The sequence below is a fragment of the Taudactylus pleione genome, unplaced genomic scaffold (assembly GCF_031769625.1).
Source record: "Taudactylus pleione unplaced genomic scaffold, aTauple2 ptg000211l, whole genome shotgun sequence".
Taxonomy (NCBI): Eukaryota; Metazoa; Chordata; class Amphibia; order Anura; family Myobatrachidae; genus Taudactylus; species Taudactylus pleione.
In genome coordinates, this window is record NW_028284613.1 from 6109041 (window position 1) to 6125923 (window position 16883).

Genomic DNA, 16883 nt, shown 5'->3' on the forward strand with positions numbered 1-16883 from the left:
TTGCAGCATTTTTTTCACACCTGCCTAATACTTTTGCACACTACTGTATATGTGTGTGTGTGTATATATATATATATATATATATATATATATATATGTGTGTGTGTGTGTGTGTTAGGCTTGCCTACCCTCTCGATTTGGTTGGGAGCCTCTCGAATATCTGGTGCCGCTCCCGACCCCCCGGAAAGGCAGGCAAGCCTCCCGGCTGCAGCCTGACCCCCCCCCCCAACTACTACAAGAAACCCCCGCAGCGGGGGGCTCGATGACGCGATTCGCGCAGAATCGTGTCATCGTGGCTCTGCCCCCTGCTTCACAATGCCAATATTTTTGGCATTGTGAAGAGGGGGCGGAGCCACGATGATTCGATTGCGTTGCTCCACCCCAACTCCGCCCCTAAAACCACGTCATTACCCGGCCACGCCCCCTGCTGTGCACAGTCATTCAGCTCCCTCCCGGAAGGAGGGAACTGAATGTCGGCATGTATGGTGTATGTGTGTGTAAGTAAATGTATAGTATACATACACAAGAGTACCCCTGTGTCTGTGAGTGCCCGGGCATCCAGCAAGGGTTGAGACTTCATAAGGCCCAGCATGATGGTGTGATCAAGCTCATCATTATCTTTTAAAATTTTAACTCCTGCAGTGCCTGGGAAGAATCCAGTTCTTATCAACAAAGTGGGTAAACCTATGTATTTAATTGTCACTAAATTACATTTAATTAAGGGGTCCAAATAATATATTTATGCGGCTTAATTATTAAATTAGTATTGGTAGTAATATTTTAATTCCACTTAACTGATGATCTTTTTTCCCCAAAACCTGCCAGAATTTATATTTTCTATAAGTTTAGAAAGTATTTATTTTTAAAAATACATTTTAAATATTTTCTTGAAAAAACATATGCCCAGGAGGTGTCTTGCACACACATGTCCCAATGCCTCCCACCCCCCCATTGTAATAGACACCCCCCCCGGTGTCATAGATCCTTCTAAAAGTACCTCCTCAAAACTCCCTAGTAACGTTACCTCCTCAAAACTCCCTTAGTAGTAAAGAGATTGATGATGATCAGTCCCCCCTGATGCTGATGATGATCTCTGCACTTGCAGAGATCAGCCAAATAGTGGTAGGGGGATAACAAAGTTGCCTTCCACGCACTTTTGTCCCCTGAGCATACATTTTCATGGCATACTGGGGCACGATTCCAGCAGTGATGCCGGAGGTCACGGATCGCTGCATCACTGCCTGGTGGTCCGGGGAGTGTAGAACGGATCTCCTCTATAAAAGCCAGGGGACACAGCGGGGTGGTGCGGTTGCATGGGATGCGATCGTGTCAGCTGAAGCACAGCTGGTTTCAGTCGCATCCCATGCGAACACGCCAGTCAAGTGTTAATTGGGGTAATATAAACTTATTACCGATCGAGGAACCAATTATATTGCGCACTTGCAGAGTAATGCCGCGCATCCACTACACGATATAATGAACGATAATGATATCGTTATCATTCATTATATTGTGCAGTGGACATTGAGCCCACACTTAACGATATATCGTTCAGTGTCAGCACCCTTCCTCATCCCCGATCCTGCACAACCTGACGATAACACTCCAATTTGCTGGCCATTATATTTGCATTATATCAAATTGCACGCTACATTTTCCTCAATTAATCATCTAGGGTGGCCAAAGTTTATTGTGCCACCTTATCAGTTATGTCGGCTGTGCGTTTTTGTTATAGTTCAGCACTTTTTACTGAACTTTCTTCTTCTGGGTCCATAGGGCTCCACAGGGAGACAATGGGGTTTAGGTGGGACCTTGGAGGACCGGACACCAACAGCAGAGCATTTCAATCCCAGGATGCTCCAGTCCTTCCCCCTATACCCCGCCCACAGCCCGAGGGCAACTCCATTTCGTTGGTGGATGGCAGGAGCTGGTTCACCATTATTAACAGTGGGGCTGCTTTAAGCAGCCCAAGCTTCTTTTTATGATTTATTTTTTATTTCTAGTATTTTAAAACTGAGCAGCAGTACAAGACAGTCCCTTGGACGTCTGCGCTGCTGTTCCATCACCCCTCTACGGTGCCGTGACGCCAAGTCCCTGCTAGGTACTCCTGGCGGGACTCTTGAGGGGACTAGCTAGCAAGCTCCCCAGACTGCAGCCCGGAATCCAGGGAACAGGTAAGACGGACCCCCGCTTGCGGTGGGCCTGCATCTTTACGCAGTTTAGCCTCTGGTCCCAGGAGACGGACCGGAGGCACTGATGTGGACACTGGTGTGCCTATGACTCCACTAGTCCACCGGGACATTAATATACTGGCGCAGAGGCATATTTAGAGGCCAGGGGACCCAGTGGTTAATGTCAGCACGGGGGATAAGGTGCTCTCCCTGCATCCCCTCCCCCCACTTCAGGGCGCCATTCCACTGCGGTCTAGCTGCTTCCCGAGCTGCTCTTCCCTCACACTCCGCCCCCTCAGAGACGCGCGACAGCCATTTTCTGCACAGGTCTCTGGGAATGCTGGGTCCAGTCTCCCTGTATACATCTCCCACAGGCCAGGTTATACAGTTCTATATCCTACCAGAAAAAATATGTTGGAGCGCTAGTTTGTGAAGAAAACACAAATGATACTATAAGATATATTTAATAAACAGATCAAATAAAAATTGTAATAAAATATCAATTTCAGTGCTTAAAGTAAAACTTTCTAGCTCTTTATGTCAATACAAGGTATTCTCTTCCTGTGCACTGGAAAAGTGCAAGGATTTATTATTGACCTTGGAACTGTGGGCCTAATTCAGACCCGCTCGCAAGCGGGTCGATGTTGGCCAAATGCGCTTTGCGCACGAGGGATCCGGCTCCATCGTGCGCATGCGCGAGACCCGCATAGCGACAGCTAAGCCGTCGCTATGGGTCTCGCTACAAAGGGGGCGTGCTGTCGATGTTGAGTGACAGCACGCCCACTTTGGTGGACGTGCTGGGGGCGTGGCTGGCCAGACGGAGGCGTTCCCATGGGAACGCCTACCGTCTGGGGCCGGCCCCACTGACATCACAAGTGATCATCACAAGTGATGTCAGTGGGAGTGCTTTCTGATAGAGCCGTAAGCACTCCAGGGCTTGCGGCAACGAGTCCCTACCACAAGGGTCTTGTCGTAAGCCCGATGGTCGCGATGGTCTTGACCATCGCGACCATCTTTTTGGCCGCTCGCTATAGCTATGCAAGCGGCCAGGAGGCCGCTCTAAAAAAGAGTGGGAGGGTACTGATTCAGAGCGAGCGCTCTGAAAGAGCGTCTGGCTCTGAATCAGGCCCAGTGTCCGTATAGGTGGTCCATATAAAAAAGGCAGTCCTTTTTACTCCCAGATAGAAGTCTGCAAATGGATCTTTCACTGTGCAAATGTAATATAGTTTGCTAAAGAAATTGTATTGTTAACATTGCAGGGAGCCGTATAATATTGAGGCGCAATGCCTGTAGAATTCACACACTTACCCCAGACACTGTCTCTCGTGTCATCTGTGGGGTTTAGCGCTCCACCGCCCGACAGCTGAAAAGGAGCAATGAAGCCAGTCGCGGGGACAGCGGATTTCACATCAGCTGTCACCCCGCTGGAGCAATGATGAATTACTCCGGCAGCCGCAGTGAGTTAGGATGTTAATTATCCATGATGCTACCGATAATTAGCATCATGAATAGGCCCCTCTGACTCCGTCTCAGGAGACGAGGAGCCACCCTCTAAATTAAATATACCTGCTTGTGTGAGAGCTGTAAAATCTATTTTAAAAATAGGAAGAACCTGCTCCTAAGAAGAAACAACCACTTTTTAAATGACAACACAAGGTAGTTTTACCACTGTTCCCTCACTCTGATTAGCTATCTGATCACATGAGTGAAGCATGGAATATGCCCGGTAAAAGGTTTTAAATTTCAAAATGTTTAAGTTCCTTTTACCCTCTTTCAGCTACTGATTGCACTAAATGGGAAGTTCCCCCAGCAGTAGATTTTCAGGTAACATGTCTGGTGAAGAATGCCACCTTACCCATCCATACGACAACCTCCTTGACGGAGACTACAGATAGGCGTATAGAAGCTTGTCACAAATCCATATGCTCTTACTGGGGTATACAGTCAGGAAGCCGACGGTCGAAATGCTGACCACCGGCTTCCCAACTGTGCAAACCCGACAGGGGACTAATGATAGGCGTCAAAATCCCAATGCCTATCATTATCCCTACGCCGGGAGCCCGACGCCCGGCATACCGCACAAAGGTGTGGCGGGTGCGGACAGCCAGGGGGGGGTTAGGGGCTCCTGGGGAGGGACTTAGGGTTAGGCACCCCTCCGGGAGGGTTAGGGCTAGGCTAGGGGAAGGGGGGGTTAGGGTTAGGCACCCCGGGGGGAGGTTAGGGTTAGGCACCCCCCGGGAGGGTTAGGTTTAGGCTGCGGGGACAGGGGGGGTAGGTTTAGGCTGCGGGGACAAGGGGGTTAGGTTTAGGCACTTACGGGAGGGGTTAGGCACTGGGGGGGGAGAGGGTCAGGTATAGTTAGTGCACTTACCTATCGGGAGCTTCGCTGCTGCCGGTCTTCCAGCATCAGGATTTGAACCACCGGACATAGGTCCGCCAGTCATTCATACTGATCCCCTTACTGGAGCTATTACTCGTCCTGCTAGGGCTACGGCCTGGGTGGCAAAAGCCATTGAGAGACATTCCCCCCTGATACTACAAGGGAACAACTATCCTACATATCTCATATTAAAGATGCAGCCTCCTACTTGGGAGAAGCAGCTATGGATACGACTCTCCTGGCATCGAGGATATCTGCCACTTCGGTAGTGCCTCGCCGTATTGTTTGGCTCCGTTCCTGGAATGCAGACTCTGGTTCAAACAGGGCTCTGGAGTCCCTTCCTTATTCTGGATATATCCTATTTGGTCCAGAATTAGATAAAATTGTGACTACTTTGGCAGCTTCCAAGACTGCGTTCCTGCCCTTTACATTTAATACAAAGCCTCGGACGTTATCCTTTCGGTCCTTTCGCCCTCAAGGAAAAGTCCTTTCCACTGCAGCAGGCATCAGCCAAGGCCTCCAAGCCTAAGTCCAAACAAGCCTGGGTTACTAGACATCCACCTGCCAAGTCTGGGTGGGAGGCCGACTTCTTCAATTCACCCAGTTTTGGCATCAGACCACATCAGATGCCTGGATAATAGAAGTGGTCTCCCACGGATTTGTTCTCTACTTCCTAAGGTGACACCCCCCCCCCAGCAGTTCTTTTGCACAAGGCCTCCATCGGACCCAAGCAAGGCCCTGCTGCTCCAAAAAGCCATTTAGTCCTTACTGAATTCAGCAGTAATAATTCCGGTTCCCTCCTCACAACGAGGCAAGGGCTATTATTCTACCCTTTTCCTGGTTCAAAAGCCCAACTGGTCTCACCGGCCTATCCTCAATCTCAAATCTCTGAACAAGTTTATCAGGGTGTGCAGGTTTTGTATGGAAACCCTCCGCTCTTTTATCCTGGCTATGGAGCCTGGGGAGTTTATGGTGTCTCTGGACATTCAGGACGCTTGCCTACATGTACCTATAGCGCCTTCTCATGAACAATATCTCCGGTTTGCTATCCTACAGCAGCATTACCAATTTCAGGCCCTACCGTTTGTCCTTTCAATGGCCCCTCTGGTCTTTACCAAAATCATGGCAGTTATGGCGGCCTCCCTTTGTTGTCAAGGGATCAGGCTGCTCTCGTAATTAGACGTCCTCTTGCTGTTGGCCAGCTTCCCAGAGCTTGATCACTGCCATCTGCAGGTGACCATTGCCTTCCTACAAACACATTGGGTGGCTGATCAACTGAAAAAATTCTTCTCTGACACTGTCTCAAAAATGGTACATTTTAGGAGCCCTTTTAGATGCTCAGGTTCAGAGAATCTTTCTAACAATAGACAAGATCTTCTTAATGCAACACCAAGTGTGCAGACTGCTCCGCAGTCGCCGAGTGTCAGTTCACGCTGCAATGCAGACATTGGGATCAATGGTGTCCACCTTCGACATGGTGGAGTTCGCTCAGTTTCACTCCAGGCCCCTTCCACACCTGATCCTCTTCAGGTGGAACGGCCTACCCCATCTACTTTGATCCCTGACGATTGGCCTCCCCCTGGAGTTTTGCCTGCCCCTAGCCTGGTGGCTACAGACATTCAATTTAGACCCGCCCCTTTTGGATCCCGGCTTGGGCTCTCCTCTCCGTGGACGTAAGCCTCCGAGGGTGGGGCGCAGTAACCGGCCAGCACTTCTTCCAGGGCTGCTGGACCCCAGTTGAGGCAAAGTTACCAATCAATGTCTTGGAACTTTGAGCCATCTACAGAGCTCTCACTCTGGCTCAGGATATTCTTCAGGGCAAGCCAGTACAAGTACAGTCCGACAACGCCCCGGCAGCCTCCAACCTCAATCACCAAGGAGGCACTCGAAGTCAGACAGGATTGGCAGAAGTGTCCCACATTCTCTGGACCGAACGCTGTCTCCCAGCCATCTCCGCATTATTCATCCCGGGATTTCTCAATTACCAAGCAGATTTCCTCAGCCATCACGATGTGCATGCAGGGGAGTGGTCTCTACATCCAGAAGTCTTTTAGCTCCTGGTGGACAAATGGGATCTGCCGGATGTAGATCTCATGGCCTCAAGACACAATAGCAAACTTCCAAATTATGGAACCAGGACAAGGGAATCCGACGCAGCCTTCGTGGACACATTGTCAGTGAAATGGGCCTTCCACTTGACATACCTCTTTCCCCCGATAGCCCTGCTTCCTCAAGTTCTTTGGAAGTTCAAGCAGGAAGGGGCACAGTTCTGTTAATGGCTCTGGCTTGGCCCAGACGTCATTGGTACTCCGATCTTCAGACATTTCTCTTCAACTTCCTCTACGGGTAGACCTGTTGTCTCAGGGTCCATGTCTACATCTGGACCTGGCCCGATTGTCTTTAAGGGCTTGGCTCTTGAGACATCCCTCCTAATGGCTAAGGGATTTTTCAGCTCTGTGCTCCAGACCTTGCTCAGAGCACGTAAACCGGCCTCAGACAGGATTTATCACAAAATATGGCATACATATTTCCAATGGTGTGCTCCAAGAAACTATGACCACCCCCCCAAGTTTTTAAGGTGTCTAGAATTTTTGCCTTTCTTCAGGCTGGATTGGATCTAGGCCTCCACCTAGCATCTCTGAAAGTGCAGATCTCTGCTTTATCCATCTGGTTCCATTGCAGACTGGCTCCTCTTCCAGATGTTCATACCTTCCTGCAAGGTGGATACCGTGTACCTCCTGTGGCTCCATGGAATGTGGCAGTGGTGCTCCAAGCACTTAAAGGACCTCCATTCGAACCCCTGGAATCAGTGGATATCAAATTGCTTACGGCGAATATTCTATTACTTCTGGCTATAGGGTATCTGATTTAGGGGTGCTTTCATGTCACTCCCCATTTTTAGTCTTTCATTGGGACATGGCGGTTCTAAGAACACGCCCAGTCTTCCTTCCCAAGGAGGTGTCTCAGTTCCACCTAAATGAGGAAATTGTGGTTCCGGCCTTTCAATCACCAGACCTCTCATCAGTTGAGGCCTCTTTGGATGTGGTCCATGCTCTAAACATCTACATGGGCCGTACTTCTTCCATCAGGAAATCTGACTCCCTCTTTGTCCTATATGGATTCCACAAGAAGGGATGGCCAGCTAACAAACAGACTCTGGCCAGTTGAATTCGTATGACTATCTCACAGGCTTATACGCAGTCTGGCCTTCCTGTGCCAGCTACAGTATCTGCTCATTTTACTCGCTCTGTGGGTCCCTAGCGGGCAGCCCAGTGTGGCGCCTCAGCTGAACAGCTATGCAGGGCAGCCACCTGGTCGTCTGTCCACGCCTTTCTTAGGTTTTATGCCTTTGATACATTTGCCTTTCAGGATGCTTTCTTCGGGTGTAGGGTTCTCCTATCAGCTCAGGAGCATTCCCGCCCTTGAACAACTGCTTTGGGACATCCCCATTGTCTCCCTGTGGAGCCCTCTGGACCCTGAAGAAGAAAAGGAGAGTTATGGTAAAACTTACCTTTTGTTAACTCTCTCTCTTTCTTCGAAGTCCATAGGGTCCACAGGGCACCCGACCTGATGCTCCTAGCTTCTATGGGTTTCTTCTCTTGGTTACTTGTTTCCTTCTCTGTGTGAGAGTGTGATTCTTCAGTGTGCTAGTTTTTCTTCTCTCCTCTCCTGCCTTGGGCTTGTTAACAAAACTGAGTTGCCCTCAGACAGTGGGCAGGGTATAGGGGGAAGGACCGGAGCATCCTGGAATTGAAAAGCTTTGCTGTTAGTGTCCGGTCCCACCTACACCCCATTGTCTCCCGGTGGACCCTATGGACTTCGAAGAAAGACAGTTAACAAAGGTAGGTTTTACCATAACTCCTCTTTTTTAACACCTGAGTTAGAAGAAGGCCCACACAGCATGATTGAAATTTTTGCTGCTGTTATTTTTAAATCTAAATAATGCGCTATGGACCACACAAAATTGTGTTCAAATGGCCTGATTCAGCAGCGTACACAATTGCAACTACATACGCAGATCGGCCGATTGTTCAACACTGAATGCGCGCTGCAGTCGCACTGCGACCTACGCATGCAGATAGGAATCCATCGCAGAGTGAGTGACAGGCCGTGAGCATTTGGGGGTGGTGACTGTGGAGTGGTTGCAGAAGCGCAGACATATCTGTCCATTTGAACGCAGTTGCATACGCGTGCAAATTTTAGCCACTGCAGTTGCATACATAGCTTGAGTACTCACTGCGTGCGACGTGAATTTCTACGATGAGTCGGACCTGCTATAATTTTGTGTGACTGGCCGATGTGCTTCGATGTTACCGATGAATACGCAGGACTGCGAGGTATTACAAATGTGAGAAAGCAGCAGTGGGCATCTCTATGCTGGCTGAGCTATGGCAGGCATTAGCATATTTTCGCAGCTTCATTGTGTGCGATTACGCAGCTGCGATCGCAATCCGTTCTGAATCAGACCCAAAGGCATAACTACCATAGTGGCAGAGGGTGGGGCTGCTACTGTCCATAGAGCTGGATGGAGCCCCATATGTACAGTATATGTGTTTGTTTTAACTCTTTGGTTGTACATAGGGGACATTTCCAAAATCTTGCTAAGGATCCCACAAATGTAGATTTACACCCCCTCAGTCTTAAAAGTATGTGCCAAGGATTTAAAGATGAAATGTCTGTTTATTTGCGTGTTATGACTGCTGATGCAGCAATGTTTATACCACGTCCATGTTCTGCAGTGTTCTGTACTGTAAGTCACAAAGGATGTAAACCAAAATGGTTTTGTTCTTACAGTTTCTGCTTATATATACTTTGTAAGGTGCTGCAGACCCTTTGTGGCGCCATATAAATAAAGGATGATAATAATAACTGACAAAATTGGCATCCAAAGTTGGGCTTGGACTTGACAAGACCATATGGTGTGTTATATTGTACATTCTCCACCACAGTTATGCCAACAATGACAGGGGCTGATGGAAATCTGTTGCGCAGTCTATTAGGAGTGTAACGCCAGTAATATAGGATTTTCTATAAGTTCTATTTTGACATATAGAACAACTGTCCATATCTGTTCCTGGTGTGATAGAATTTTCCCGCAGCTGTGGATTTCCTCCTCTGACAAAAACGCATTGAGTGGCAGCTGTGTCTTTTGCCTCAACCGCAGCTGCGTTTTATGCTAATTATGTAGCCAATTTCTTTAAAACTGAGACTGCCACTCTCATCGCCTTGCGCCTGCGGAAATCTGTTTTCGGTGAGTCCTATGGCCTGTGAAGTTTCTTATTTCCAGCTGTTACTGACAGAACAGAAAGGATGATATTTCATTAACTGGCTGATGCTGTGCTGCACAGTGCAACCTTACAGCAAAAAGTACATAGGCGTCTAAGTGACATTTTATTCCACTGTGGGCCTGATTTACAGGTGGACGCAGTTCGGTTCAGTACTTAGTCTTTGCCGCAGCAGAGTAGAGAAGTTATGGTAATGCTGAAGGCGGCATCATGTTTAATGAGACGCCCACATCCGGTCTCTCTAATCCGCTGCCTGCGCAGCATCGGATCAACATTGTGACCTTCGCGACAACAATCAGACATCAGCGCAACCCTAAGGTTCCCTGGACTTACTGCAACTAAGGTGCGAGGCCAGATAATCTGCATCAGAAGACAGTCTCTGGCTTCGGCACACCTCAAAAAACGGAGGCGTAACCGCCCCTACATGCCTGCAGCCTGACAATCCGGCTGCAGCTAACCCCACACTGTGACTTCGCATGTGCACTAGATAAAACATTGGTCATTTGCAACTGAATCTCCTCTGCGTCCAGTGCAGAATCAGCCCCTGAATAAAGACTGATATTCGGGATAGCGGATTATGAAGTAAGAGGGACTTACATACTCTGCATTCATGGAGTCTTCATAAGTCCCTTGGTGTAAAAGAGAAAAACAGCTGTTGCTAATATTTGGGGGAATTCAATTAAATGTGATGTTGAATAGCGCCGGGAAAGCAGATAGGAGATTCACATGTGGAACTTTTAAAGGAATATGAATTACCATTTCTGGCAAAATACCTTCTTGACCAAGTATGCTCAAATTTCATCTATATACTAATATTACAAAAATGTCTGTCTGTTTCTTCCAAGTTGATGCAAAAATGACTGAAGTAGTTTTCATGAAAATTCGGATCATTTTGTAGTGGAATCTCCTAGAAATAACCTGCACTTTGTTAAATCTGAGCAATAACAAAGTCAAAATGTATTGACATGAACAATGCAAGAGATAGGTGTGGCCAGGGTAACCTACCCTCCCGATTTGGGCGGGAGCCTCCCGATAATCGGGTGCAGCTCCCGCCCCCCCGGAAAGGCAGGCAAGCCTCCCGGCAGCCGGCGATCCCCCCGACATCCCCCGCAACTTACTCTTAACCCCCGCTTTGAGGACAGCCAGTGACGCGATTCACGTCATTTTGACCCCGCCCCCTGCCTCACAATGCCTGTATTATCGGCATTGTGTGGCGGGGCCAAAATGACGCGATCGCGTTACCCCGCCCCCGTGATGCCTACAAACGGCAGGCACCCGTCCGGACACGCCCCCTTTTTCGGCCACGCCCCCCCGCTGCCCTGCCGATCTGGCTGCTCCCTCCCGGAAGGAGCAGCCAGAAAGTCGGCAACTATGGGTGTGGCACCATGCACACCGCCGGTAAGGCATGGGGGGAGAGATGCTTTGGTCTAGAGTGACATTGGTGTGAGCAATACTTGCTTACCCTCCGTATCGGCCGGGAGCCTCCCAAAAATCCGGTGCCGCTCCCAGCCCCCCTGGAAATGCAGGCAAGACTCCTGGCTGCTGACCCCTCTGCCCCCCCCCCCTCGCGGTTTTAAGAGAAATCCCCTCAGCGGGGGTAGCCGATGACGTAATTCATGCTGAATCGCGTCATTTTGGCCCATCCCCCTGCTTCACAATGCTGATGATCTCTTCCCACATATATCTCCGGCCATGCCCCCTATTCCGGCCACGCCCCCTGCAATGTAGATCTGGCTGCTTTCTCCCGGAAATGGGCAGCCAGAATATCGGCAACCCTGGTGTGAGTGGTGGGTGAAGACCTTGCTGCCACCAGTCTGTATAGCGCTATTGGTCATGTGGCCCACTCCTCCAAAAGGGCGCCTATGCAAAGCAATACAACTAGAACACCTCAAATAAAAAATGTCAGAAGCTATTTCATTGTGGGCGAAGCCACGGGCAACAGCTAGTAATGTATAAAAGCAGGAGCTATGGATGAAAACAGTGGCTTGTAAATTTACTGTGCTTGCACGTCATAAATATTAAAAAAGAAAAAAATTATTTATGTGTGTGATTTACGTGACACAGCTCTGACCCTGTTCCACAAGCATGATGCCCAAGACCAGCTTATAAATAGTCTCTCAGAAGCTGTTTCCAGCCACCCTGACAAATATGCCCACGTCGAAGATGGAGTAATAAATTGTTTTCATATAAGCTGTCAGTTTTTCATAGATTGCCTAATAAAACTGATAATAAAACACCAATGAATGAATCTCCTCCTCCTCTATATAGTTTTCACTCACCCCTAGTGCTCTGTTTATTATACCACTTCTGCAAAGACAGTGATGGGAAAAGTCACGTATTAAATTTAGCAACCTTAACTTTCCATTATATGTATTTTTATTTAACTTAATGTAATAGAATCTAGTAAACAGTCCTTTAAACCTCTTATGTGGAGAACTAATATATTAACATACACAAACTACAGGCGGTAACTCTCAAATATTTATTTTTGCACCCTTTTTTCTCCTGCTTTATTTTTTCATGCAATAATTTAGCATTTATGGATTTGTGATATGGGTGATCTGACCCTTTGTGTCTCCTTGGTCATGTAGAGGTATACAGGTCTCTTTTCTGAGCATAATGTCACCATACAGTAGATATCTGTGTATAGGCAACCTACATAAGATAATGGTTGGCAGAAGTTGGACAGGTCATACTGATAGCTGGCTCGTCTTAAAATGTCCCCTTTGGCTAGATATTTGATTTATTTTCTACTCCGCATAGAATTACATCCAGTTAAAGCTCTGTATATAGGTAAAGAATACAAATAAATAATAGTGGTTTGAGACTTCTTAGTGCATTACTAAGGTGTATACCTCGCAGCAATATTCCTTACTATTTCTCTTCTGCAGATGGAAAACACTATCAAACAGTCAGAGAATGACTTGAACAAACTGCTGGAATCTACACGTCGGCTGCACGAGGAGTACAAGCCTCTGAAAGAGCATGTCGATGCCTTGAGAATGACCCTAGGACTGCAGAGGCTGCCAGACTTGTGTGAAGAGGAGGAAAAACTATCCCTGGAGTAAGTTAGATATATTTTGATGAATACCATGTATTTATGTTAATGCCTCTGTTGTTTCAGGCTCCTTTTTTTTTTTTACGGCTTTCTAAATGGTGAGGAATAGTGCACCTATCCAGCTGCAGCACTCATTCCACGTTAGCTTTGCAGTGTTCAGATGTCTTGGGTAGCCATGTATCACAATGTTTCCACCATTTAGAAACAACTAGCTGAAGTACCCGGCGTTGCCTGGGTTTAAATCTTCAAGTTATTAAGTTATCAATGAGTTGGATGTAACTGTCAACATTTTAAAAATAATTAGCATCTTAGCAGCACTTCCAACACACCCATGAGGAACGTTCTGCCCGGCGCACTCTGCCGTGAGGTTGTGACCGGATCCCCAACTCCAGTAGGCATCCCATACCAATTGCCACCCCACTGTGAAGTTTTCATCCAAACCCATCCAGGGGAAGACCCAGAACAGGCTCCCTGGGTCAAAGTTTTGCCCAGTGTACACCAACGGGAGGTCTGACCAGGACCTCAGTCCACTTGTATGTCTTATGGGAACCAATGTTACCAGTCTGTGAAGTTTTCGTCACACAACAAACAAACAGACCAATGAATTTTAAATATAAGATGGCTGAAAGAAAATATTTTGTTGGGTGCTTGAAATGAGAATCATGCCATAGAACAGATGGCTTGGCTTACATAGGACCCTCTGTGTAAATAATGTCTATCCTTAGCAGCCTTTTGAAAATGAAAATAATCTATATAAAAAAAAACCTATAAGTCGACCCGAATATAAGCCGAGGTAACTAATTTTCCCCCCAAAAACTGGGAAAACTTATTGACTCGAGTATATGCCTAGGGTGGGAAATGCAGCAGCTGGTAGTGCCCCCAGTATTAATCCCCCCTGGTAGTGCCCCCAGAAGTATTTCCCCCTGGTAGTGCCCCCAGAAGTATTTCCCCCTGGTAGTGCTCCCAGTAGTAATTCCCCCTGGTAGTGCACCCAGAAGTAATTCCCCATGGTAGTGCCCCCAAAAGTAATCCCCCCCTGGTAGTGCCCCCAGTAGTTCTAATAAAATAAAAAAATAAAAACTTACCTGAAACCCCGCTCCTGGTCCCACCGCTGCTATCAGCTCCTCCGGCCGCTTTGCATTATGGGAGAGACGTCGTAATGACGTCTCTCCCATTACCCACTGCGGGAGCCGGAAGATGGCTCCTGCAGTGGGAGCAGCAGCAGCCGCCGATGAGAGTCTGACAGACTCTCATCGGCTGCTCATTACAACAAACACACAGCTGCCGGCTCCGGTGGCTGTGTGTCTGGCAGTGTGTAGTGCTGACCGAACTCCGTCCGGTCAGCGCTACACACGCGGTGCAGCTGTGTCACAGAGACACAGTCTGCACCGCAGCCCGCATGGTATGCTACTCAGCTGCTTACCATGCGGGCATGACTCGAGTATAAGCCGAGGGGGTGCTTTTTCAGCACAAAAAATGTGCTGAAAAACTCAGCTTATACTCGAGTATAATCGCTCACCCCTAGAGTATATACGGTAAACAAAACGGTCCCTTACAGAGGAATCATAACACAACCTGTAAGCAATCTTTCACACCAGCACATGGGGGCATGAGATTACGTGCTGCAATGCATTGTGGGGGTCACTTCTTTCTCTGTGGTGATTGACCCTTTTTCCACAAAGGTCCCTGTGACTGAATCCAGCATACGTCAATATTGGTGAGTGCTCTGCAGTTCACAGCAGTAGATTATTATGAGGAGGATTCATGGGATATTAGTCAGTCAGGAATATAAAGTGACAGCAATCATGTATATACTCCCAAAAACTGAAAATGTGAGATGGAAGCACTTATTTGTCAAGTAAAGGCAGAAAGTCACTTTGCTGTAACACTGGGTTGCATGCCATGTCCTCTAGACGTTGTTCCACATCCAGGGCATAAAATGTAAGTCTCCGCTGTGGCCCAGTTTTCCAGGACAGCTCTGTTTTGTCATTAAAAATCATTAAACTTGAAATCTTATTTTAGTAGACTTCATTCAACATGCGGAGGCTTAATAGACCTCATGGAATAACATTGTAGTAACCATCCTAACCAAATGGTGAGATTAGGAAAGCATGGTCTTCTTTAAGATCCCTTTGGGACAGTGTGGACAACTGCACAGAATATCTATACCCAGAAACAACTCACCAGATTTTCATTTCCACATATACATCAGCCGCACATCACTGGCTGGCAATAATTAATTTCTTCTTCATAGTTTGCGTTTAGCAAAGATTTAATTACTGCATGGTCATTTATTATTTTCTTTTGTTCCAGCTACTTTGAAAAACAGAAAGCGGAGTGGCAAACAGAACCTCAGGAGCCACCTATACCAGAATCCCTGGCGGCAGCGGCAGCAGCAGCACAACAGCTACAAGTAGCCAGAAAGCAGGATACCAGACAGACAGCCACATTCCGGCAGCAACCTCCTCCCATGAAGGTAACATTTTGGCATTGTAATAAATTAGTGTATTCGGCCACATCATTGATCTGCACTATGCCAAATTCTGGGGGAGATGTATCAAGCCTTCAAAAGAGGACAGATGGGGAAGTTACCCATAGCAACCAATAAGCTTGTTTTTCTTTTCACAGAATGTACATGATAAATGATAGCAACTTATCCACTTGTCCTCTTTAGAAAGTTTGATACATATCACCCTCATGCTGCTTGCAATACCATCATTCAGAAAATTGTCCTTACTGTTGCCATTATTACTAATTTGGGAGTGTGTATTGCTAAGTGACCTGACAAGGCTTAATGAAGATCTGCCCTTACATTTTATTTTAGTGATAACTTTCCTTGTTTAGTGCACCAAAAATTGTCTGGAAACTAGATGACCCAGATACAGAATTATTTTCCAGCCAGCTTAGGAACACAGAGGAAAGCCTGACAGAGAATAGGGAAGACCCGTCCTCCTCACTTGTCTCTCACATTTGAAAGTATAGCCACAGGAATCCAGTGGGATGCAGCTGTTAATTTTACCATATCTTCAAACCATGGAGGGATTGTAGTGACTAGATATCGATTCCTACGATTTTGGAGAGTGCAGGAGAGTAGGCCACCCTCTCTGATCATGGAAAAATAAATTAATAAAATTATACCATCTCAGGTCCTTTATGATCTCAACAGTACAATGAACAAAAGCAAAAAAATATTTAAGGAAATGTTTGTGAATATCACACTTGCATATTTTTAAAATTGTTTTTAATTCAGACTGCGCATATTTTATATTGTGTTTGGTTATTTTATTAGGGAAGGTGGTAGATCTGGATAGAAGCAAAGAATGTAAAAAGTTGCAAATTTCACTAAAGGTTCTTTTTACCAAAATAAGTGAATTGATTTATTTCAAAGTGTTTTCGTTTTTTTCTTCTTAAGCTTGTATTGTTATTATACTAAAAAAAGATATGGGGAAAAAAAAGAGTAAGATTTTCATATGTTTAAAAACTTTTTTATTTGTTCAATCTGGAGTTGATGACCCACTGGTTGGCCGGCGGTTTTCATGCAGTGAGAATTCCATTGAGTTAATTTGGCTCCTTTTCCACACATTGAAAGCACATGTGTATTTTCTTATTAGCTTTTTGTGTATTTTCAATTAAAAAAAAAAAATATATTGTATAGTTCTGCACTCACATCTGCAATTAACTTAGAAGGTGAAGAATCAGGGCTGCTCCTTTTAAGGTCCAAGACCAGAACATGCATAAAGTCCTATACCACACACAATAAAGGATGGAGTAAGGGCACTCACCACATATGAGATGGTCAACTTATTTAATTCAGCCAATGGCTCATTATACAGGGTTGCTTGATAGAAAAAGGTTACCGACGTTTCGGTCTACACAGAGACAATTATCAAGGTACAGCAATCCAAGACAAAAATACAGCGTATGTCCAAATAGGTCACCATGAATAGAAACAACTTCAGCATGTATCCTTGTGATGTGCTGATGTCGTT

General features: G+C 46.6%; 1 protein-coding gene across 1 annotated transcript in view; it reads left to right on the forward strand.

Moving 5' to 3' along the window:
- The window catches only part of ZC4H2 (zinc finger C4H2-type containing), a 42983-nt gene that overhangs the window by 18871 nt on the left and 7229 nt on the right, over positions 1-16883 (forward strand). Inside the window, exons 3-4 of the mRNA XM_088478222.1 lie at positions 12728-12900; positions 15208-15370. Coding sequence (XP_088334348.1) covers positions 12728-12900; positions 15208-15370 — 336 coding nt within the window. The remainder of the gene's footprint in view (positions 1-12727; positions 12901-15207; positions 15371-16883) is intronic.